This window comes from Salvelinus namaycush, chromosome 11, assembly GCF_016432855.1.
Source record: "Salvelinus namaycush isolate Seneca chromosome 11, SaNama_1.0, whole genome shotgun sequence".
Classification (NCBI taxonomy): domain Eukaryota; kingdom Metazoa; phylum Chordata; class Actinopteri; order Salmoniformes; family Salmonidae; genus Salvelinus; species Salvelinus namaycush.
Genome location: NC_052317.1, coordinates 22,337,470 through 22,363,945, shown reverse-complemented (window position 1 = coordinate 22,363,945; position 26,476 = coordinate 22,337,470). Strand labels below are relative to the sequence as shown.

The window sequence follows — 26,476 nt, the reverse complement described above, 5'->3', positions numbered from 1 at the left end:
CAGAGTGATTATAATGTGAGATTACAGACAGATTGCACAGCCATTATGTTGTGTAATTACAGAGGGAGAGAAGAGAAGAAAAGGGCCCTGATACCCAGATGGCAGGATCCATTTCATTTAGAAAAGGTCTCTGCTACCTCTCAACGCTCCTGTAAATATTATATAGACCAAGCAGCCATTTTTATAGGTCACAATTTATGAGAGACAAATATCAAACACAGCATTCAGTGGGATGGATTGTTGGACCCATTGTACGATTTACAGCTGCATCCTATGTCAGTTTTATGGGTTAATTTGACTGTATCGATCTCTTGTAATGCATGTACTATTACTCATGAAGCACTTAGGGGGGTAATAGAATGAATAAAATAAATATCACACAGCTTTATTTAAGATCATGCTGTCCCCTATATTCTATATAATGACAATACGGCCAATGCATAGGAACTGCAAAGGCAAAACATATTAAATTAGTTGGTGTTAAATCATGTAATAAATGACATATAGACATGTGTGAAGGTCTATTACATTTATGCCAATGACAGCAGACAAAAATAATTTAGCTTTACTAAATAATTAAAGTCAATACACTTAGAGAGGCTAAACAAACCCAAGGAAATATTTAAGCTTGAAAGAAACAAATGCTCACACAAACATAACGTATAGTTGTTTTCAACAGTTTGTGCTGAAAACGGTCGTTCTTGTTTTTTTCTACAGAGAAATGTGCAAATGTGTTTCTCATAAATCGTAATTATCTTATTATCCTGTCACACTTTATCTACAACATACTGATATAGTCAACTGATTAACCATGTATCTCTGAATAAGATTTGACAATGGCTCTACCTATTGACCTAGCTCAGTTACTACCATCTCGTGCTTGTGTCTGTCATTGCCATCTATAAAAAAAAAAATATATATATATATATATATATATATATATATATATATATATATATATATATATTTTTTTTTTGGCCAGTATTTACGATGTACTATAATTATTATGAAATGATATGCAATCGTTTGTTGTTTGAGGCTAAATTATTATGACTTTTAGCAAACACTTTTATTTGGATAATGAGGCTTTTATTTTGAAACGAGGTGAGGTGCACGTCACACAGGAAGTAATCCTCCACTCCAGGTCAATGTTTATTTCATCGGAGAGGTGAAGTTCAAAACTAATTTACAACTTCAGCGTCTTGGACTACAGTTTTTATTTTCACATTGCATGGGGCTTTGAGTTACTAACATAAGCACAATTGATATACGTACCTGATTGCGTCGTGAACCATGAGTGCAATACTCCCTCGTATCGAGCAGCTATCGTCCAGAGTTGTGCGAATCCTGGGATGCAACCCTGGTCCAATGACACTACAAGGAACCAATACGTATTTAGTTGGAACGGGGAAAAGGTATTTTCGTTTTGTGGAAATGTATTCCACACCTGTACTAGCCTCGCATTTCCCCTCTTGGACAGCATTGCCACATGCGTGCCTATCCATTTGCAGTTGAAGGTCTAATGTAGTACAATTTTATTGAAAAAGTGTTATGGATATGGAAACTACTCAAAAGTATCAAACTGCATGAATTAAATACAGACCATTCTTGTTTTAAGGCGAGTGTTGATAGACACAGGAGAGCCTGCCGTCCCTGAGTACATCAGCAGTCTCCAACAAGCCTTGAGCCAGTTCAACACTGCCATCCAGGAGATCATTGTCACCCATTGGCATCACGACCATACAGGTGGAGTGATCGACATCTGCAGGGACATTACTGGAAGTGAGTGACAAGTAATGGAGGTGACACCTGATGATAGTAACTGTCTCATTTTGTCAGCCACAGATTGACAGCTTCAGAGGCCTATTAGGTCTGGTCCAGGGCGTTATGTGCTTTTTGTTTACACTGACTCAGAAAGCCACACATCCTTTGTGTGCCTATGTGCTTTTATCTCTCCACGCAGGTTCTGAGTTACAAGTAAGCAAACTCCCTCGCTCTCCCCCAACTGACGAACGAATAGGACCAAGTAAGACGTACACTTACCTGAAACATGGCGACGTCATAGAAACTGAGGGGGCCACACTGAAGTAAGTGTAACGTTACTGTGTAAATAGTGTAGGGCCAGTGTTTGACTTGGGCAGCAGCTCACCGGAGCTGAGTACCGGCACCTCCATTCTACTGCTTGAGCTCCTGCACCTCTTATAGAATGTTGGCTCAGAAGTCCAGCACCTATTTCAGTCCAAGTCAAGCACTGTGAAGAGCATAAGCTTTATTATGGCTCTATGTATAACTGTGGGTGTGTGCATTTGTGTGTGCGTGCAGAGTCCTGTTCACCCCAGGACACACAGATGACCACATGGCCCTTGTTTTGGAGGAAGAGAAGGCCATCTTCTCAGGAGACTGTATTTTGGGGGAGGGAACGGCCGTGTTTGAAGATCTCTATGACTATATGAAATCTCTGCAAATTCTGCTGGACTCACAGGCTGACCTAATATACCCAGGTTTGTTATTGAGCTCTAAAACACTTCTTAAAAAATCATGGGAATGCGTCCCAAATGGCACCTTATTCCCTATTTAGTGCAGTAATTTTGTCCATATGCCCTGGTAGTGCACTAAATAGTGAATAGGGTGCCAATTGGGACTTAGAGTGTGTCATTAAGTGCAAAGTGGACAAAAATATATAGATGTCTGAAGACACATGACATCATGATTTAAGAGGCTCTTCTTCAGATTACTAGTTTACATTTACAGTTATGTCAGCTATGCATAGGACTTGATACAAAAACATCTACATTACTTTCTTCCCAAACTCATTTCTTTAGGTCATGGACCTGTGGTCCAAGACGCTGGTTCTAAGATCCAGCATTACATCAGCCATAGAAACCTCAGAGAGCAACAGATCCTCAGTGTCCTACAGGCAGCCGGAGGGAACACATTTTCATCTATGGAACTGGTCAAAGTCGTCTACAAGGTTTGTACATTATATCTTAAAGTTAGGGGCCCGGTTGCATCTTAAGTGTTTCCCTTAATCCCTTAAGGAATAATTTCCCCTTACCTAAGGGTATTGTTCAAGGGTGTTGCATATAGCCCCTCAAATATTTCCTTTAAGTAAGGGCATTCTTAAGGGGTTTTACAGAGTCTGAAGGCATGTATGGCAGAAAGAGTATCTGGTTACCATGGAGATGGCATGATTCACTGACTTGTTTTGTGAAATAGCAAAATAGAACTTCTACAATCAAGACAGGATAACCAAATTGCTTCAGAAGATAGTAAACCACATTTCATGAAGTTACTTTTTTCTAAACTTGTTTATATTACTTTCTAGTACGTCAAGCAAGCTTACAGAGTAGCTAGAGCTACAATGGTTGCTCCACTAAAAGTTTTGTGGTTTAGTACGGTACCCTGCGTCACTATTTTATTGCTCCAGACCAGCGCAAGGTGGAGATAGAGCACTGATTATGCTTTTGGGTCCCAAGGCGCTACTGTGTGTCTAACTGACAATGAATGGGCTACATAAACCTAAATAGAAACTGATAATTGTGCACGACTTCAGTATTACTTACTAAAACTATTGTTACACTAAGGTTTTTATTCTAAGAGAAGCTTAGACTACAATTAGGGTGTGGAAATGTTAGGATTATTTTGCTCTTAGTACTGTAGTACTGTAGCCTAGTCAAGTTGTACAGCGCCTGAGTGGCGCAGCGGTCTAAGACACTGCATCGCAGTGCAAACTGATGCTGGTTCAATACCTGTGCCGGCCGCGACCGGGAGACCCATGAGGTGATGGTAGGCTTTTGATTTCTTTCCCTCTAAAAACAGAAATAAATAATTCTAAATAACAAACTGGCTTTATTTACAAATTAGTAACAATGTCTCAACCCATGTTCAAGAATGGCCTTTTTTTTGCTCACTTTACGTTATTTGAAAACGAAATCATCTCCAAAATATAGTTATTTTTAAAACAAAGCTATTATTATTATTATTATTATTATTAAATCATGTAGAATTATATAAAAGCCCCTTAGATATTCTCACAGATATATTATTAACCCTGTTTTTCACAAGTGTAGCGGGCTGTGAATTCTGCAAACGTTTCTAGCAGGACAATATATACTATCCACTGAGATAGACGTAGGCGCACGAGGTTCAAGGCATGAGAGCAGGAGGCACGGGACGGGCCGCAGAGCAGCGCACAGGAGACGGACCTAGCCCATGGGGGAGGGGGGTTGGACCCCCAACCTGCCCCACAGGGTAGCACACAGCAACACTTTAAGGGGCATTGCATTAATTATGGCGCTGACTAGGGAAATGTTCCCGCTGTTCTTAGTGCCTCTCTGCACGTTCAAACTAAAACAATGTAACTAATAATGGTGCGAAAAATGGCCCTTTAGATATGAATTGGGTGAGCAGATATTATTAAATATGAAAGCATTAGACCTCTCACTAAAGGCGTCAGTCAAAAGTTATACTTAAATCCGAACTGGATTTAACAAAAAATGACATGAAAAGCGCACATTTGTAAATCCCAAACTCTAAAAGCAATTGGAAAGGTAGATACTAATTATTTGGGACATTGTGGCTTTTGGTTTCTCCAGAAAGAAATAATTATAAAAAACAAACTGGCTTTATTTACAAATTAGTGAGAATGTCTCACCTCATGTTCAAGAATGGCCTTTTTCTCACTCACTCTAGGTTAAATGAAAACAAAATCCTCTCCAAAAATACCTTAACTTTTTAAACAAAGCGCTGATTATTATTTTTAATTTATTTAGAATTGTATAAAAGCCCCTCAGTTATTCTCACAGATCTTAACAAAAAATGCCCCTTAGATATTAATTTAGAATCCTCCAATCTTCTAAATGTAATTATTGGTGTAGAGTCACGTCATTGAAAAATATATTTTTCGATATACTGTAGACCTATCGTAGGCAAAATAAGTCTCACTAGTGTTGAGTAATGTGCTGTTAAAAGTGGTGTAGGTCTTATTTATCTAAAGAGCATATTGAAGTTAGAAGCAATAGGATTTGAAGCAATAACTATTTCAGCATTGCTTTTGCGCTGCTCTGAGACAAGCATGGGGACTGGTCTTGTTAAATCAATGCAATTTTTATTTTCACTGAATCTCTGTTTGATTATTGGGTTACACTACAATTATGGTGTGGAAATGTTATGCCCCTTAGATATTAATTTAGAATCCTCCAATCCTCTTATGCTGTAGCCTACTCCCGACCGTCACGTTGTACAGTGCCATATTTTCCGTTCCATCCTAACGGAAACCCTGAGGGGGTTTAATATTAATCAAATGAATTAAGCTACATTTCTTAAAATCAATCCCATATACTATGTTCTTACAAAAAAGGTTTTAAATTCTCTAGTAACGCTAATATATATGGAAGACTATCAAATGCTTCTCAAAGATGCCCTCTGGTAGTCAAACTAGCACTAACTTGCATTAATGTTAAAAATGGCTGACCATTAAATAACGTGCCATAGAATTCTGCTACAGCTCGGAAGGTGTGCTGCAGTATGACACAACTTTTATAGGAGGAACCACTGTAACTAGCCAGCTATCTTTATAGCCATGGATTGTGCACCTTCCATTGTTTAGCTAAGTAGATAGCTTTTTGATGTTAACTTTTGTAACCAGAGCAGATGAAAGCAACATTCACATCCACAAGTGCTGTTTACATTGATATCCATACTGAATGAAGCAGTTAAGGGACTTTGTGGGCACCATAACTTTTTCACTTAATTTAAGGGGGAAATTCATCTTAAAATGTTTTGTGCAACAGACTTAACTTTAAGGGGAAACTTTCCCCTTAAAGTTAACTTAAGGTGTTTTATGCAACCAGGTCTTTAACCTCCTTTAGTTACATTTGGTAACATTCCTTGGTAACATAAGGTTGATATACGGTATGTGTAGATGCTGACCAAATAATGTTACATCATTCAAAGCCTACGAACACTGCTTTGCCTATAGAATTATATGTGTTGCACGTTTGGTCACAATATTGTTTTGAATGTTTGTTTTAGGACTGATGAAGATTTGATCAAAAGTGCATTACTGTGACTTGATGACATTTCTAAAGAAGGCAAATAATTAGTAGGAAAACCTAGATGCAGTATAACGTTAGCTACAGTAGCTAGCTAAGATTGAGGGGAGATCTCCAGATTTTATCTAGCTAATGTTAGCATTGCTAGCTATTTTTGAGTGCTATTTTTGCTAGTCACTTTACCGTGCCTTCGTCTACATATCTACCTCAAGTACCTCATACCTCTGCACATTGATCTGGTACTGTTACTCCCTATATATTAGAGGTCGACCGATTATGATCTTTCAACTCCGATACCGATTATTGGAGGACCAAAAAATGCCGATACCGATTAATCGGCCAATTTAATTTAAAAAGAAAATGTATTTATTTGTTATAATGACAATTACAACAATACTGAATGAACACTTTTATTTTAACTTAATATAATACATCAATCAAATCAATTTAGCCTCAAATAAATAATGAAACATGTTCAATTTGGTTTAAATAATGCAAAAACAAAGTGTTGGAGAAGAAAGTAAAAGTGCAATATGTGTCACGTTCTGACCATAGTTCTTTTGTGTTTTCTTTGTTTTAGTGTTGGTCAGGACATGAGCTGGGTGGGCATTCTATGTTGTGTGTCTAGTTTGTCCATTTCTATGTATGGCCTGATATGGTTCTCAATCAGAGGCAGGTGTTAGTCATTGTCTCTGATTGGGAACCATATTTAGGTAGCTTGTTTTGTGTTGGGGTTTGTGGGTGGTTGTCTTCTGTCTTTGTGTTCTCTGCACCAGATAGGACTGTTTCGGTTTTGCCACGTTTGTTATTTTGTATTTGTATAGTGTTCACGTTTATCGTCTTTTATTAAACGAACTACGCTGCGTCTTGGTCCGATCCCTGCTACACCTCCTCTTCAGACGAAGAAGAGGAAGGCTGCCGTTACAATATGTGCCATGTAAAAAAGCTAACGTTTAAGTTCCTTGCTCAGAACATGAGAACATATTAAAGCTGGTGGTTCCTTTTAACATGAGTCTTCAATATTCACAGTTAAGAAGTTTTAGTTTGTTATTATAGGAATTATAAGACTATTTCTCTCTATACCATTTGTATTTCATATACCTTTGACTATTGGATGTTCTTATAGGCACTTTAGTATTGCCAGGGTAACAGTATAGCTTCCGTCCCTCTACTCGCCCCTACCTGGGCTCGAACCAGGAACACATCGACAACAGCCACCCTCGAAGCATCGTTACCCATCGCTCCACAAAAGCCGCGGTCCTTGCAGAGCAAGGGGAACAACTACTCCAAGTCTCAGAGCGAGTGACGTTTGAAATGCACCCCGCTAACTAGCTAGCCATTTCACATCGGTTACACCAGCCTAATCTCGGGAGTTGATAGGCTTGAAGTCATAAACAGCGCAATGCTTGAAGCATTGCGAAGAGCTGCTGGAAAACGCACGAAAGTGCTGTTTGAATGAATGCTTACGAGCCTGCTGCTGCTGTCAGACTGCTCTATCAAATATCAAATCATAGACTTATTTATAACATAATAACACACAGAAATACGAGCCTTAGGTCATTAATATGGTCAAATCCGGAAACTATAATTTCGAAAATACAACGTTTATTCTTTTAGTGAAATACGGAACCGTTCCGTATTTTATCTAACAGATGGCATCCCTAAGTCTAAATATTGCTGTTACATTGTACAACCTTCAATGTTATGTCAAAATTATGTACAATTCTAGCAAATTAATTAGGGCCTATACCCTGACTGCTTGCACGGAATGCAAGAGAAGTGACAATTTCCCTAGTTATAAGAAATTCATGTAAGCAGGCAATATTAACTAAATATGCAGGTTTAAAAATATATACTTGTGTATTGATTTTAAAGAAAGGCATTAATGTTTATGGTTAGGTACATTGGTGCAACGACAGTGCTTTTTTCGCAAATGCGCTTGTTAAAACATCACCCGTTTGTCGAAGTAGGCTGTGATTCAATGAGAAATTAACAGGCACAGCATCGATTATATGCATCGCAGGACACGCTAGATAAACTAGTAATATCATCAACCATATGTAGTTAACTAGTGATTATGTTAAGATTGATTGTTTTTTATAAGATAAGTTTAATGCTAGCTAGCAACTTACCTTGGCTTCTTGCTGCCCTCGCGTAACAGGTAGTCAGCCTGCCACGCAGGCTCCTCGTGGAGTGCAATGTAAGGCAGGTGGTTAGAGCCAAGCTGACAAGGTAAAAATCTGTCGTTCTGCCCCTGAACAAGGCAGTTAACCCACCGTTCCTAGGCCGTCATTGAAAATAAGAATGTGTTCTTAACTGACTTGCCTAGTTCAATAAAGGTGTAAAAAAATTAATAATCGGCAAATCGGTGTCCAAAAATACAGATTACCGATTGTTATGAAAACTTGAAATCTGCCCTAATTAATCGGCCATTCCGATTAATCGGTCGACCTCTACTGTATATAGTTCCATTGTTTCATGTTTTGTGTGGACACCAGGAAGATTAGCTGCAAATTTTTGCAACAGCAAATGAGGATCCTAATAAAATACCGTTCTTGTGTATTTTATTTTATTCCTTGTGTTAGTTACTAGTTTATTTTTGTATATCATTTTTAAAACTCTTCATCGTTGGGAAAGGTTCGTAAGCAATCATTTCACTATAAAGTCTACACCAGTTGTATTCGGCACATGTGATGGAAATGAAATTTGATTTGACGAACTTTGCTAGCTAATGACAACATTGCCATCTGTCTAAAGTAAATTTGACAACATGATGATAATGGCAAAGTTGTTTCCTACTAAATACTCTGTGTACTAGCAATGTCATCATAATTCCCAAGCCCATATAGTGTAATTTAGGCAAAGTCATTAGTCCCTGTTCTACTTTTGAGCATCAATATGGCTGCAGTGGCTGTGGGATGTTGACAACAATAACAGAGGTGCAACCCATGAATTAGAGGTCTTCACGGGTCCAACAGACCCAAGATTTTGGGATCTGACCAGGTCTGGGTCCTAAATTCAGACTTTTGTCTCGGATTTGGGTCGGATCTGATATAATTGCCACAGGTCTCGTGTATGTGCAATTAAAATTGAGTTACCGACTGGACCTGATTGGACCCGTCCTCTGTTCATTTAATGTGTGTGAGGTGATGAGAACTACGCGAGCTGAATTATCTGTGTCAGCCAATTGGCACTCAATAAAACATATAGCTTATGTCCAGCTGAAACTGGTTCCGGCTGCTCACTTCACATGTGCCTGCTTTTAAATATTAATATCATACAGTGGACACCTAAGCCTAATAGGCCCATGCATGCAATGTCCTAATGCATTTGGTGCTCAAATCTCTGACAGCTGAACCATGAGGTGGACAATTATTGTTTTAGGAAAGTAAAAACCATTAAAACAATAGGCTACAAAGTTTTGAATAAGCTACACATCGAAAGACGATACATTTTCTTTGTGTAATTTGTTATAGGTAGTTTTTAAGGACCCGTAACTGTGGATCATTTGGGCAATATCGCTTGTTTATTGATGGTGCTGGCAGCGCCCGGTCGGTTTATTTTTCGCTCTTTTTACTCTCGGATCTGCATTGGTATGTTTTTTCAAGGGGCCTTTTCGGAACGGGTCTGACTGTCTTATGGTCTCAGATTAAAAAATATATAATTTATGCATATCGGGTCGGGTGGGAAAACCTCGGAACGGGTCCAACTTTTTCCACCCTTGAAAACCTCTACCATGAATAATCTACTTTGTAACCAACTTTGTAAAATGTACTTTTCTGCAAAAGGAGACACCTGAACATCTGCATAGAGCAGCAGAGGTGAACCTTGTGCATCACCTAAAGAAACTGGAGAAGGAGGGGAAGATAACTGTTGGTATGTCTTAATTCCACTTACATTACATTGTTACACCATTCGGTTAATGTATTACCATTTTCCAGTAGTTAACATTTTTTCATTTACTATTTTTCTTTCAGCTAGTGATGATTCTTCTCACACTAACAAATGGAAAAGTAATTTGTGATCAATGATTTAATCCGATTTATCTGTTGAAAAATTACATCCCTAACAAAGGACACATGTAATCTTGGATTCAAATGATTCACATTTCCCTGTCCCACACACAACTGAGCTTGTTTGACGTGAAGTAAAGAGTATTTGCAAGAATCTTACTTTGTAATTCTTTATAGCACTGCAATTATTTAATGTCTGTACTTTATGTCTGAAGACAGCTAAAGGGGTGTTAAAATGTGGCACATCAATATAGGGAGCTGCAAATGCACTGATGGGTACCCCTCATTTATACCCCTCATTCATTGACAGATAGCCTCAAGGTTCGAGGGTTAGGCCAGTAACCGAAAGGTTGCTGGTTTGAAATCCCAGAGCCAACAAGGTAAGAAATCTTACTGTGCCCTTGAGCAAGGCACTTAACCCCAATTGCTCCATTGGTGACCCTGGCCGTGACCCCAATTCCTGCAGCAGCTCAGGGGGAGTTGGGATATGCAAGAAACACATTTCCATTACAAACTTATACAAGTGTGTAACAGAACAAATATAAGCAGCCCCACAATTATTATTATTATTGCTAATATGCTGATCTTGGACATTTGGGCATTATGAGTTGAACTGCTTTCAGAATGTTACTGTGGATCGCTTAACTCTGATAAACTAAGATGAAGCACATTTAAACCCTGTGAAGTGATCTTATTGTTCCTTTCTTATTGAGAAATCAAGATTTAACAGATTTTTCTATTGAGAAACCCAGATCAAACTGTATGAATCTATAATGTAAAATGTACAGATGCCTTCTAATAAATACATTGTTTTTCAATATAGAACAAACCGGTACTCAAAGTTATCATTGTATCATTCATGTCATTCACTGCCTTTGCAATAATATACACAAAGAAGTATTTTGGGACAATGATCAATGCTAATACCAAAGCCACTGATTTATACCTGGCCAAGGCTTTCGACTCTGTCAATCACCACATTCTTATTGGCAGACTCAACAGCCTTGGTTTCTCAAATGATTGCCTCGCCTGGTTTACCAACTACTTCTCTGATAGAGTTCAGTGTGTCAAATTGGAGGGCCTGTTGTCCGGACCTCTGGCAGTCTCTATGGGGGTGCCACAGGGTTCAATTCTCAGGCCGACTCTCTTCTCTGTATACATCAATGATGTCGCTCTTGCTGCTGGTGATTCTCTGATCCACCTCTACGCAGACGACACCATTCTGTATACTTCTGGCCCCTCTTTGGACACTGTTAACTAACCTCCAGACGAGCTTCAGTGCCATACAACTCTCCTTCCCTGGCCTCCAACTGCTCTTAAATGCAAGTAAAAGTAAATGCATGCTATTCAATCGATCACTGCCCGCACCTGCCCGCCCGTCCAGCATCACTACTCTGGACGGCTTTGACTTAGAATACGTGGACAACTACAAATACCTGGGTGTCTGGTTAGACTGTAAACTCTCCTTCCAGACTCACATTAAGCATCTCCAATCCAACATTAAATCTAGAATCGGCTTCCTATATTGCAACAAAGCATCCTTCACTCATGCTGCCAAACATACCCTCGTAAAACTGACCATCCTACCGATCCTCGACTTCGGCGATGTCATCTATAAAATAGCCTCCAACACTCTACTCAACAAATTGGATACAGTCTATCACATATCCGTTTTGTCACCAAAGCCCCATACACTACCCACCACTGCGACCTGTACGCTCTCGTTGGTTGGCCCTCGCTTCATACTCGTCGCCAAACCCACTGGCTACAGGTTATCTACAAGTCTCTGCTAGGTAAAGCCCCGCCTTAGCTCGCTGGTCACCATAGCAGCACCCACTCTTAGCACGCGCTCCAGCAGGTATATCCCACTGGTCACCCCCAAAGCCAATTCGTCCTTTGGTCGCCTTTCCTTCCAGTTCTCTGCTGCCAATGACTGGAACGAACTGCAAAAATCACTGAAGCTGGAGACTCATATCTCCCTCACTAGCTTTAAGCACCAACTGTCAGAGCAGCTCACAGATCACCACCTGTACATATCCCATCTGTAAACAGCCCATCTATCTACCCCATCCCCATATTGTATTTATTTATTTATCTTGCTCCTTTGCACCCCAGTATCTCTACTTGCACATTCATCTTCTGCACATCTACCATTCCAGTGTTTAATTGCTATATTGTAATTACTTTGCCACCATGGCCTATTTATTGCCTTAACTCCCTTATCTTACCTCATTTGCACTCACTGTATATAGACTTTTTTGTTTTCTTTTTTTCTACTGTATTATTGACTATGTTTTGTTTATTCCATGCGTAACTCTGTGTTGTTGTATGTGTCAAATTGCTATGCTTTATCTTGGCCAGGTCGCAGTTGCAAATGAGAACTTGTTCTCAACCAGCCTACCTGGTTAAATAAAGGTTAAATAAAAATAAAAAATACCAATACATCATCACTAGGTGGCAGTGTTTATCAAGGAGAGGCAATAACTGAACTGTGGACAATGAGTAGAATGTCAGCCCATAATGGCATCGATTTTGTATTTAGGCCACAAGCAGAGAACCACTCAAGAAAAGATATTACCAATTGCCTTCCACTGTTCTTTGCGCTTCAATATACAATACTTATTTGGGATTTTAAGAATATAATAGGCAGCCAAATACATGTTTTTGTTGCCTGGCTTCTGCCCTATGAACTGTCTGTCTGTAACTAGATCCCCTGAAATCCCTCTAAGTAAATATTTTTACAGGGTATAGAAAAGGATATGAAATAGAGCTAAACAGCTTGAAAGACAATATACAATACTTAAGTGCAAATACATTAGGCAGACATGTCTACATTAGTTTCTCTTTCCATATGCGCAAAACCTTTCCCTAGCTCAAACAGTCTCAGTCTAATGGAGGAACATTAACAATTTATTTTATCAACAGCAGGTGTGGCCAATTAGTGAGTGTGGCTCTATGGCCGCTATAAAGGCAGACATGGGTAAAGTAAGTAGCGTAATCAGTTCTAGTCTATGGAGGGTTTGGACAGAGGATATGATTTGTGAGCAGTGCAAACGTTTGAACATCTGCCTGAGACGTTTTGACTGTGCCAAATAGGAAAAAAATCCTAATGTGAAGAGAGGCGCTATCTTACTGTGTTTCTGTGTCAGCTTGTTAATTGACTCATTATGAAATACAAACCTGATTAAATGTTACTTTTTTAGTCAAATTAAAATGAATTTAGGCCTAAATAAAAGGGTGTTTACTATTTAGTAGACTAGGCTACATTTGAAAGACTTCATAATGTCATGTTTATTTTAGTAAACAAGGAAGAACAATGCAACCTATTAAAGTTAAAAATGCAGTGTAAACATCCTCTTTAGTTGTGGCTAACAAACTTTAACTGGGCATTCATTGCATTGTGTCTGGCTTTTAGCTGCTATGGCTGGCTGCAGTGTCATCATTCTTGCCGTCTGTTCTGTGAGCAGCAAAGTCTATTGTGGTAATGAGTGCTGATGCCCTGCGCGTGTGGGGGAGGACTACTGGTAAGATAAACAAGCACCCAGTCATCGCAGAGGAACATGGCGGCAGTGCCTTTACATTGCCGTTTCCCGATTTCGAAGGTCCTGGCATAACAGTTTGCATTTATGGGATTTCAAGTTACGGTAAGTTGAGAATAACTTACAATGGATGTGTTTTGTAGTGAAGAAGTATGTTTTTGTGCAGTTATATAAAATATATGGTAGGCTATAGAATCCGTAATGTCAGTTTAGTCTTAACACTGAGAAGCGGCGTTGTCGCTTGTTGTCTGAAGCGAGATATTTCTTTAGATGGTTCGGGGATGATTCTTACGCTAGACTAGTTTTGTTGTGAAGCGTTGCTGAGAATTCAATGAAATTGAACTTAAAATGTGTTTACGAAGCAATTTAAATGAATTGTTGTTGGTTTGTAAGTACATAGCCTGTGTTTCAAATAGAAAAGTTTAAGGAGATTTATTTTTGGCAGATTCATTTGAAGGTATTGCACGACATGCCGATAGCGAACATGGTAAACTGCACATAGTTTGAGGTTTCTGCATCATGCAAAATAACTTATTGAAACCAAAATAACAGTTGCGGTTGAATAACCAAACGTCACTGTGGTTTACGAGTTTAAGTAGGAAATCCTCAGCAAGCTCGGCACCACATTTCCGATTGTTATTTAGTCTCAACTGTGTAACAACTAGAAATGTCTGCGTTCGGAAAGGTGTAACATTGAGGTGTGAGATCATTAAAAAAAAGTACCCTAACTTTTCATCAACCTTTGACGGTGACGTCATATGGCGAACATAATATAACAAGTGTTCCCACCATAGTTAGTTGTATGTGACACATTTCTAAAATATAACTCGTTGAGTTTGGCAATGAGATCTTGTAACCTAAGTTTTGATGGTTTGAGTGTCTTATCACCAGTAGTCAGTCACTCAACAGTTAAAACATATCGGAATCAGTCTTATTTTATTGTTTGCCTTGTTGTGAGAACCTGTTTTACTCTGTATGCGTGAATCATGATGACTCATTTTTTGAAATGCTAGTAAGAAGTGTGAGGAGCATGGAATAATGGCTCAAAAATCAAATACAGTTAACATTGAGAAGGGCCAGTGGGCCACCAATCAATTGGCCTGCAGAAGGTTGACCATATGGCAGGTGCATGTTATCCATAGTGAAATCTCACCCAATAAGTCAAAGTGCTATTAGTTTAAATATAAAGATTGGATGGAAAAAGCTGGATCTAGACCTATTGGTCTAGAATATATTGGTAGAGACTAGTGGTCTTTGTTGGCCCTTTTAAAGACTATTTGTTCTCTGCTGCTGTTTTACAGAGTAGTGAACTTTGAAAGGTATTGCATTACACAGCAGCATTTCTTGTTCTTTTACTTTCCCTCTTCTCCTTATTAAATGCAGGAATGTTACATGAAACTGAACATCGTTGACAGCGATAACAAGCAACTTAATATTTTTGTAGTTATTTTGAATATCTTATTTTGCTTATTTTAGAGCCATTTTTAGCCCTTAAATTTGCCATATTTAATAGGCTATGCCAAAGGCTTGGCATGTGCTTCTAACACAGTGCATTACAGTAAACAGTAAGTTATTTAGAAGGGATTGCATTGCTATACACATTAAGAGCCTTTATGAGTTTGTCTGCTTTCCCAACGAGTGATCCTTTGGCTGTATTTACACGGGAAGCCCAATTCTGATATTTTTGTTCACTAATTGGTCTTTTCACCATCACATCCGCTCTGAAAAAGCCCTGATGTTAAAAGATCTGAAGTGATTGGTCAAAAGACCAATTAGTGGAAAAAATATTAGAATTTGGCTGCCTATGTAAATGCAGACATAGTGGCTTGGAATCAGCAAACCAGGTGAGCAATATAATAATGTCTGCACCAATGGCAGAGGAGCGGGATGAAGCTTGGGACTTGACAGGGTCGTTTTTCCGTTAGCAGGCTTAAAGGCCCAGTGCAGTCAATGCAATTTTTCTGTTGGTTTGTATCTCATTGTACAACATTTGATGAAAAGAACACTAAAAGTATGAAGAAAAATGTATCAGTGTCAATTAATGATAGTTACTAGTTGAAAATACAATCTACACAGGACCTTCTAATCAGCAGGTTTTGCATTGGAGTTTCTGCTTGCCTGGTGATTTAGTTAATAGACCAATAACAAAGCTAACTAGCGCTTTGGAATTTTCCCCTCCCCACTGAGACCTCTCCCAGACGGTCCTAGCAAAATTCTTGGCGTAAAGTTTTTTTTGTTGCCAAAAATATATTTTTTACAATTTTAAGTTGACAACTATTACATTAAGGTACTTAATTGTTAACCAGACATGATTTGATATTGAGATAAAAGCATCTGCATTGAGCCTTTAACCCGAACTTAAAAATCCCATGTTAAAGGGGGTCCGCTGGTTTTTAAAGGGACATAAGCCATTCCTATTTCATTGAGTTTATTTACCTATTTCAAAATAATCAGAAGTCTGATATTTGAAACACTGCATGATTTTTTTTAAATGGAATGCCCCAACTCACCCTGTGCTTTCCTCCTGCCTTTTCAAATGTGCATTGAAATTGCTGGGTTTTCCCCTGCTCTCTGTAATTGCATTGCATGGAAAATAAGAAATTGTATACATCCATTCTTATGTGACCTGATTATGAGCGGTAGTGTGTACTATTACAGTATGATTCATTTATCCAAAGCCCTTGAATGTTCATTCCAGGCTGCGTTCACGTGACTAATGGAAGTCTCTCTCTCGTGGAATTAAATGTTCTCGCTCTCTTACTGTGAAGCCCCATACTCAGTCTTCAACTTGAAGCACTTCCTGTTGCCGCGTTGTTCAATTTATCGATTCCTGTGTGCGTGTGCGTGCGTTTTTATAGGCTGTGAGAGTGCAGTGTTTCCTCTGGGAGGGGAAAAATAGCGAGGGGGAAAATAGCGAGGGGGATAGGTCGGGGGGGGGGGGGGGGGGGGCTTTTTAAAAGGACATTCTACTCTAAAATGAATGACAATTAAACTATGCTGACACAATTTTAAAATATAATTTATACCTCCAGAAATGAGGCTTTAACAGGTTAGTGGTAAAATGATTAGTTAATTATTTTAACATTTTGGACCATGCATATATGCATGGTCTATATGATCAGGTATGCTGTTAGCAATAAGCATTACCACCTGTAGCTTAACTAATGAAGCATAGTGGCTATTAATAAATAGGCAATCCCATTCTTCAGCCTATCTGCATTTGCCCTATTGGGCTAATCATTAGCTAGATCTCAAATGTGATATTTTAACTGCACTGAACAAAAATATAAACCCAACATGCAATAATTTCAAAGATTGTACTGAGTTACAGTTCATATAAGAAAATCAGTGAATTTAAATAAATTTATTAGGCCCTAATCTATGGATTTCACTTGACTGGGAATGCAGAAATGCATCTGTTGGTTACAGATACCTTGAAAAAAGGTAGGGGCGGGGATCAGAAAACCAGTCAGTATCTGGTGTGTGGTCACCATTTGCCTCCTGCGACACATCTCCGCCGCGTGGAGTTCATCAGACTGTTGATTATGGCCTGTGGAATGTTTTCCCACTCAATGGCTGTGCAAAGTTTCTGGATATTGGCGGGAACTGGAAGATGCTGTCATACACGTCGATCCAGGGCATCCCAAACATGCTCAATGGGTGACATGTCTGGTGAGTATGCAGGCCATAGAAGAACTGGGACATTTTCAGCCTCCAGGAATTGTGTACAGATCCTTGCGATATGGGGCTGTGCATTATCATGCTGAAACATGAGGTGATGGCGGCGGATGAATGGCATGACAATGGGCCTCAGGATCTCATTGCGGTATCGCTGTGCATTCAAATTGCCATTGATTAAAATGCAATGGTGTTCGATGTACGTAGCTTATGCCTGCCCGTACCATAACCCCACCGCCAACATGGGGCACTCTGTTCCCAACGTTGAAATCAGCTAACCGCTTGCCCACACAATGGCATATACGCTATCTGCCTGATACAGTTCTCAAGTGTGCCAGTGGCCATCGAAGATGAGCATTTTCCCACTGAAGTCAGTTACGATGCTGAACTGCAGTCAGGTCAAGACCCTGGTGAGGATGCAAGTAAGCTTCCCTGAGACGGTTTCTGATAGTTTGTGCAGAAATTCGTTGGTTGTGCAAACCCACAGTTTCATCAGCTGTCTGAGTGGAAGGCGTCAGACAATCCCGCAGGTGAAGAAGCCGGATGTAGAAGTCCTGGGCTGGCATGGTTACATGTGGTCTGCAGTTGTGAGGTCGGTTAGACGCACTGCCAAATTCTCTAAAACGATGGAGGTGGCTTATGGTAGAGCAATAAACACGCAAGCCAGAGAATTGAACGTTTGCATTTCAGGGGAAGGTCTACCACCTGTTGTGTTCGGCGCATGTGACTAATAAAATGTGATTTGATTTTGACATTCTTGCAGCCAGCATGCCAATTGCACACTCCCTCAACTTGAGACATGTGGTAGAGGTCAACCGATTTTATGATTATTCAACACCGATACCGATTATTGGAGGACCCAAAAATCCGATACCGATTAATCGGCCAACATTTTTTTATATAAAAAAAAAAGTATTTATTTGTAATAATAACAATTACAACAATACTGAATGAACAATGAACCCTTATTTTAACTTAATACAATACATAAAATATATTTAGTCTCAAATAAATAGTGAAACATGTTCAATTTGGTTTAAATAATGAAAGAACAGTGTTGAAGGTAAAAGTGCAATATGTGCCATGTAAATAAACATTTTTTTAAAAAGCTAGCGTTTAAGTTCCTTGCTCAGAACATGAGAACATATGAAAGCTGGTTGTTCAATATTCCCAGTTAAGAAGTTTTAGATTGTAGATATAGGAATTATGACGCGTCGACTATTTCTCTCTCTACCATTTGTATTTCATATACCTTTGACTATTGGATGTTCTTATAGGCACTTTAGTATTGTCAGCCTAATCTTGGGAGTTGATAGGCTTGAAGTCATGAACAGTGCTGTGCATCAATCATTGCTAAGAGCTGCTGGCAAACGCAGTAAAGTGCTGTTTGAATGAATGCTTACGAGCCTGCTTCTGGTTACCATCGCTCAGTCAGACTGCTATATCAAATCATAGACTTAATTATAATATAATAGACACAGAAATATGAGCCTTTGGTCATGAATATGGTCAAATCCGGAAACTATCATTTCGAAAACAAAACATTTATTCTTTCAGTGAAATACAGAACCGTTCCGTATTTTATAAAACGGGTGGCAACCCCAAGTCTAAATATTGCTGTTACATTGCACAACCTTCAATGTTATGTCATAATTATGTAAAATTCTGGCAAATTAATTACGGTCTTTGTTAGGAAGAAATGGTGACTCTGATTGCACTGAACGCAAGACAAGTGACACAATAATATTGCCTGCTAACATGCATTTCTTTGAACTAAATATGCAGGTTTAAAGAAATATACTTCTGTGTATTGATTTTAAGAAAGGCATTGATGTTTATAGTTAGGTACATTTGTGCAACGATTGTGCTTTTTTCACCTGTTTGGCGAAGTTGAAGTAGGCTGTGATTCAATGATAAATTAACAGGCACTGCATTGATTATATATTTATTTCACCGTTATTTAACCAGGTAGGCCAGTTAAGAACAATTTCTCATTTACTACTGCGACCTGGCCAAGAAAGCAAAGCAGTATGACAAAAACAACAAGAGTTACACAAAAACATACAGTCAATAACACAATAGAAAAATCTATGTACATTGTGTGCAAATGTAGGGAGATAGGTAAATAGGCCCTAGAGGTGAAAATAATTACAATTTAGCATTAATACTGGAGTGGTAGATGTGCAAGTAGAGATACTGGGGAGCAAGAGGGTAAGTAATAATATGGGGATGAGGTAGTCGGGTGTGCTATTTACAGATTGGCTGTGTACAGGTACAGTGATCGGTAAGCTGCTCAGACAGCTGATGCTTAACGCAGGACAAGCTAGGTAACTACACATGGGTGATATTACTAGGTTAACTAGTGATTATGTGAAGATTGATTGTTTTTTATAAGATAAGTTTAATGCTAGCTAGCAACTTACCTTGGCTCCTTGCAGCCACAAGGTCCTTTTGATGCTGCACTCGCGTAACAGGTGGTCAGCCTGCCACGCAGTTTCCTCGTGGTTTGCAACATAATCGGTGTCCAAATAGGCCGATTACCGATTTTTATGAAAACTTGAAATCGGCCCTAATTAATCGGTTGACCTCTAATCTGTGGCATTGTGTTGTGGTTCAACTGCACATTTTAGTGTCCTTTTCCCCCCAGCACAAGGTGCACCTGTGTAATTATCATGCTGTTTAATCAGGTTCTTGATTATCCATCCACCTGACACGTGTGGCATATCTTGGCAAAAGAGAAATGCTCACTAACAGGGATGTAAACATTTGTGCGCACAATTTGAGAGAAATACGCTTTTTGTGCGTGGAACACTTCTGAGAACTTTAATTTCAGCTCATGAAACATGGTCCCATCACTTTAAATGTTGCATTTTATATTTTTGTTCAGTGTAGTTGCCATCCCGTTGCTGAATTGTCCCCCAAAATTAGCATAAATACCGTGAATATAATGTAGGTCTGTCTACCTGTTAGGGTAACTTGGGGTAATCCACCACCAGGGGTAAAATACCCCATGCCTTAACTTCTAACAGAAACCACTTCATGTCACCCCCCCCCCCCCCCCCCTCTCCCAACACCTTCCCTGCTCACCTAAAAATATAATCTGTCTCCTCACCATTTAAGTAACTCCCCAAAAATGATTATGATGTAGAGTGGCATTTTACCCCAAGTTACCCTACCATTAACCCGTGTTACATTAGCCCCACTCTCCCCTTTGCACTCACTGCAAATTACGGAGTGGTTTAAGAGGTTTTAAGCACTAGCCTAGTACGAACATCCTGATCTCGCAAGCTTGCATTCTGTTTCTCTACATGGATATCCGTATTGCGAAACAGAATGTAAACTCGCGAGATCAGGATGTTTTGTATGAGACTAGTGCATAAAACCTCTTAAGGTTCCACCCGTTTTTTAATTTTTCGCCTAAAATGACATACCCAAATCTAACTCCCTGTAGATCAGGCCCTGAAGCAAGGATATGCATTTTCTTGGTACCATTTGAAAGGAAACACTTTGAAGTTTGTGAAAATGTTAAAGGAATGTAGGAGAATATAACACAATAGATCTGGTAAAAGATAATACAAAGAAAAATTCAACCGTTCTTCTGTTCAAAATTTTGTATCAAGACTGCCTAAATGGGCCTAATTTGTTTATTAATAACTTCATGTTCAAAATAGTGCACTCTCCTCAAACAATAGCATGGTATTCTTTCACTGTAATAGCTACTGTAAATTGGACAGTGCAGTAAATTTTACAAGAATTTAAAGCTTTCTGACTATCAAATATGTCTATGTTCTTGTTACTTAGTCTCATGCTAATCCCATTAGCCTACGTTAGCTCAACCGTCCCGTGAACGGGACACCGATCCTGAAGATTAACCATATGGCTGCTAAAAACTCAGGTTTTAAAATGGTGCGATTTGTGCATATTTAGGAGTTGAGAAACAAATAAAGTAGGAATGGAAAGCTGGGATCCCCCTCTTTTAATTATTATTATTTTAACAAAGGCCATTAACTGCTGTCTTAACCGCGATTGCAAGAATTGTTGTGCATTGACTGCTTGTCAGAATGCATGTTTCCCTCACTATGGCACTCGTAACTTGAATGCACCTCGAGAGGAATGTTTCTCACGTAGAACATACATCAAGCCGACTAGGTAGGTAACTATTCTACTATGGGGTTATCAGTGTTTTCTATTCATTACACGTTTTGTTTGCAAAGGAAAAGTAAACGTGGACTGTTATAGCATCTTCATAGTGTGCCTCTGCAGACATTTTTTTTGGGGGGGTGGAAATTTTGCCGTGGGTACAGCACCACATAAATGATTGCGACGGAAACACTAGAGTGTGTGCATTAAGTGCCGCCGTCGCCACACACTGAGTCTGTCACCTGGATGTCACACTGCAGTGACGGGTGTCTCAGTGACTGTTCTGATTCCCCCCCTGTATTAACTGCTTTGGCCGCAGACTTACTAACACTACCAGTGTTAACCCAACCGTCCAGGCAGTCACCACCTCAAACACCTCAACGATAGTTAATGGATGGACTGCCAGTGCCACCTTACAGTATGATCTGGTTGCATCACTGCCTGGTATGACAACTGCTCGGCCTCCGACCGCAAGGCACTACAGGGTAGTGCGAACAGCCCAGTACATCACTGGGGCCAACCTTCCTGCCATCCAGAACCTCTATACCAGGCGCTGTCAGTGGAAGGCCCTAAAAATTGTCAGACTCCAGCTACCCTAGTTATAGACTGTTCTCTCTGCTACCGCACGGCAAGCGGTACCGGGTCACCAAGTCTATGTCCAAAAGGCTTCTTCAGCTTCTACCCCCAAGCCATAAGACTCCTGAACATCTAGTCAAACAGCCCAGACTATTTGCATTGCCTCCCCCACCTCCCCCTCTACATCACTGCTACTCTCTGTTGTCATCTATGCATAGTCACTTTAATAACTCTACCTACATGTACATACTACCTCAACTGACCGTGCCCCCGCACATTGAATCTGTATCGGTACCCCCCTGTATATAGTCTCGCTATTGTTATTTTACTGCTGCTCTTTAATTACTTGTTACTTTTATCTCTTATTCTTATCCATATTTTTTGGAAACTGCATTGTTGGTTAGGGGCTCGTAAGTATTAACATTTGATTTAAGGGGTCCATTCCTTTCTAGCATTCAACAATGCTCTGAAAGAGCAATTAATGTCTTGAAATGGTGGTTGTAACATACTACACTGGGGAGGAGACTGGTTCAAATAGGGAATCTGTGGTGTTTGCACAGTCCACACACACACCACGCACAATTTGAATAAGTGTACTTGGTGTACTCACAGACAGTCTCAACCCACCATTGTAAACTGTTTGTAGGCCACACAGCAAACGATAGTGAATCAGAATGCAGTGTAATGAACCAGTGGCCTGGGAGCCAAGTCCAGGGTTGCATAACAAGTGCTAATTTAGTTTGAGCTGTGGCCATAATTCTGCAGCTCTGTGACGGGTCCTGGTGATAAAGTCGCCACTGTGCTACACTCTGTGTGAAGGCGCTGTAGACTAACAGCCAGGCAGGCTTGGAACCAACCTCCTGTTTGTTTGGCTTGCTTGTAGGATTGTTTAGTTTTTATTTTATTTTTAGGAATTGCTGTGAAAAGGGTTCAGCAGTAGATGCTTTTTAACCTTGTAACTGCAGCACCAGTTGTTAGACGCAGTGTTCAGTTTGCCTGCTTGTTGCGCAATCTGGCAGGGTTTCCATGGTTTAGTCTGGATATATTGTAGAATTTACTGTTCTGGATGTGAAAAGCCTCCCAATGAACTCTCAAGTCTGTCATGTTTTGAAAATACATTGGTGGTTATGGTGATTTTGAGTAATATCATCATTACAATGTGATCATGATACCATATTGACATCGAAGCGGCAACACCATAATAACAATAGCCTACTAAGATGCTTTCTTTCCGGTATAATTCTGAAATAAAAGCCTTTTTACTCAAACCAGCACATATTTCAGCTGTCTCGTACAGTTCCTAGTACCTCAAGTTCAATCTGTTACCATCTGGTTGCTTAGTAACACCAATTAATCATAGCCTGGAAGTAGGTCTTGCTGTGTGTGTGTGTAAAATGATTTAATGAACAATTCCACAAACTATGTTTTGCTGTTTATTTCAGAAGTCAAATGTTGATACAGTCCCAAAATGTTTTGCATGTCAGTAATCAACTTTCAAAATACAGAAGGTGTCACACTTGGCTAGGTGAACCGAACGAGTGTGCTTGCATACTCCCTTAAAAGACCTTCTGATTTGGAAAAACAAGAAAAAAGCGTCAATAGTACTGTTTGTACTAGCCAGAATTAATCTAAGTTGACTCAATAAATGTCATTCATTTTGATGTTTTTGGCGAGGACATCTTAGTCACCCGATTTTAAAAAATATATATATATTTTTTTATATACACTGCTCAAAAAAATAAAGGGAACACTTAAACAACACAATGTAACTCCAAGTCAATCACACTTCTGTGAAATCAAACTGTCCACTTAGGAAGCAACACTGATTGACAGTAAATTTCACATGCTGTTGTGCAAATGGAATAGACAAAAGGTGGAAATTATAGGCAATTAGCAAGACACCCCCAATAAAGGAGTGATTCTGCAGGTGGTGACCACAGACCACTTCTCTGTTCCTATGCTTCCTGGCTGATGTTTTGGTCACTTTTGAATGCTGGCGGTGCTCTCACTCTAGTGGTAGCATGAGACGGAGTCTACAACCCACACAAGTGGCTCAGGTAGTGCAGCTCATCCAGGATGGCACATCAATGCGAGCTGTGGCAAGAAGGTTTGCTGTGTCTGTCAGCGTAGTGTCCAGAGCATGGAGGCGCTACCAGGAGACATGCCAGTACATCAGGAGACGTGGAGGAGGCCGTAGGAGGGCAACAACCCAGCAGCAGGACCGCTACCTCCGCCTTTGTGCAAGGAGGAGCACTGCCAGAGCCCTGCAAAATGACCTCCAGCAGGCCACAAATGTGCATGTGTCTGCTCAAATGGTCAGAAACAGACTCCATGAGGGTGGTATGAGGGCCCGACGTCCACAGGTGGGGGTTGTGCTTACAGCCCAACACCGTGCACAACGTTTGGCATTTGCCAGAGAACACCAAGATTGGCAAATTCGCCACTGGCGCCCTGTGCTCTTCACAGATGAAAGCAGGTTCACACTGAGCACATGAGCACATGTGACAGACGTGACAGAGTCTGGAGACGACGTGGAGAACGTTCTGCTGCCTGCAACATCCTCCAGCATGACCGGTTTGGCGGTGGGTCAGTCATGGTGTGGGGTGGCATTTCTTTGTGGGGCCGCACAGCCCTCCGTGGGCTCGCCAGAGGTAGCCTGACTGCCATTAGGTACCGAGATGAGATCCTCAGACCCCTTGTGAGACCATATGCTGACACATGCACATTTGTGGCCTGCTGGAGGTCATTTTGCAGGGCTCTGGCAGTGCTCCTCCTTGCACAAAGGCGGAGGTAACGGTCCTGCTGCTGGGTTGTTGCCCTCCTACGGCCTCCTCCACGTCTCCTGATGTACTGGCATGTCTCCTGGTAGCGCCTCCATGCTCTGGACACTACGCTGACAGACACTGCAAACCTTCTTGCCACAGCTCGCATTGATGTGCCATCCTGGATGAGCTGCACTACCTGAGCCACTTGTGTGGGTTGTAGACTCCGTCTCATGCTACCACTAGAGTGAGAGCACCGCCAGCATTCAAAAGTGACCAAAACATCAGCCAGGAAGCATAGGAACTGAGAAGTGGTCTGTGGTCACCACCTGCAGAATCACTCCTTTATTGGGGGTGTCTTGCTAATTGCCTATAATTTCCACCTTTTTTCTATTCCATTTGCACAACAACATGTGAAATTTACTGTCAATCAGTGTTGCTTCCTAAGTGGACAGTTTGATTTCACAGAAGTGTGATTGACTTGGAGTTACATTGTGTTGTTTAAGTGTTCCCTTTATTTTTTTGAGCAGTGTATATATATATATTTTTAACCTAATTTAAGATGTCTAGTGCAGTATTTCTCTAGTGAAGAAAAATGAGAATGAAAACGATTTTGTCTCTGGTTGAATGACCAACAAACACTTAAACAATCTCTACTGTTGACCAATCACTGACGAAGGGGGCTACCCAACTTCGGCTTGCCTCGAGGAAAAATGTTGTGTGCCTGTACAGCTGAAAATAAACAGTGCCAAAGACCAAAACGAACAAAAATGGCGTCATAATATATGCACGAACTGTTTCAGATGGGAAGCATGCGGACACTTTAAGGCTTGAATTGATAGAGAAAAATCTTATCTGATGTTAGATCTGCGCAGGCAGGAGGCAAAGTCTACCATGAGCTAGTTGGACAAATGAAAACGACAACAAATAGCATTACCTGTTGATTCAGTAATGACGTGTAAGCACTCGGCCAAAGGTCACAGTGTGCTGCTCAGGCGACTAGGCCCATAGTTTCAAGCCTTCAACCAGGAGAGAAATTCCATCGGAGTGAGGTGCTGTTTCATCCTTGTGTGTGTTCAGATCACATTACTGGACCTAATCAATTGAGCTGGTTGAGCCAACATTACTCTTTGAGCTGCCCTGTCATTGGCGCATTCCAGGGGGAATGAATGGTGAACTCCTGACCTCCGATCAGCTGCGAGGAACTTAAACACAGATGCTCTGACATGGTAATGACCAGACACACTGATTTAGGCCACATTACATTTTGTCACACTGACGATGGTCTAGCAACTAAAACAACATTTATTTTTGCTCTTGTTGCCTCTAATTTAATAACATGGCATAATATAACTTTACAAATATATTTTAAGTGCGGACCTTCTAAAAATGTATCAACTTTTATATACCATCCTAAGCATAGCTCACTGTTCTTTTCTGAATTCTTCCTTTCAATTGATTTGACTATCAACAGAAAGCTGATGTTCTCCGGCCACGCTCCCCCACCCATCCCCTCTCTCCAGTGCCCTGTTGTTGGTGGAGATCATGTTACAGGAGGAGGAAAGCACTGTTGCTCTCAACACACAGCATCACATGATTGTCCTGACTGACTGGGGGATTTGACTAGTCCCTGTTTAGAGCTGAAGTGTGTGTGTCGCTGCTTTATGTGCGCACCTCAGGACCTGTTCTCATTTGGAAAGATTTGACTTGTTTTT

At 40.3% G+C, this 26,476-nt stretch overlaps 2 protein-coding genes across 5 annotated transcripts in view; both read left to right on the top strand.

Annotated features, from left to right (window-relative positions):
* The first annotated feature begins 1,138 nt into the window (after positions 1-1,138).
* On the top strand, positions 1,139-10,971 carry lactb2 (lactamase, beta 2). 2 transcript variants are annotated; one of them, XM_039003971.1, is made up of 7 exons: positions 1,139-1,415; positions 1,619-1,782; positions 1,964-2,087; positions 2,323-2,501; positions 2,823-2,971; positions 9,842-9,929; positions 10,377-10,971. In XM_039003971.1, exons 1-7 carry the CDS (start codon positions 1,294-1,296, stop codon positions 10,406-10,408), a joined length of 858 nt encoding a protein of 285 aa, XP_038859899.1. In that variant the 5' UTR covers positions 1,139-1,293; the 3' UTR covers positions 10,409-10,971. The 2 variants fall into 2 exon arrangements, with proteins under 2 accessions (XP_038859899.1, XP_038859898.1); XM_039003970.1 differs by having other exon boundaries at positions 10,031-10,970.
* Positions 10,972-13,597: 2,626 nt separating this feature from the next.
* Positions 13,598-26,476, top strand: part of LOC120055920 (nuclear receptor coactivator 2-like) — a 56,478-nt gene continuing 43,599 nt past the window's right edge. For all 3 annotated transcript variants that reach the window (XM_039003969.1, XM_039003968.1, XM_039003966.1), the window contains exon 1: positions 13,598-13,710. The gene's annotated coding sequence lies outside the window, so the exon portion shown is untranslated. The remainder of the gene's footprint in view (positions 13,711-26,476) is intronic.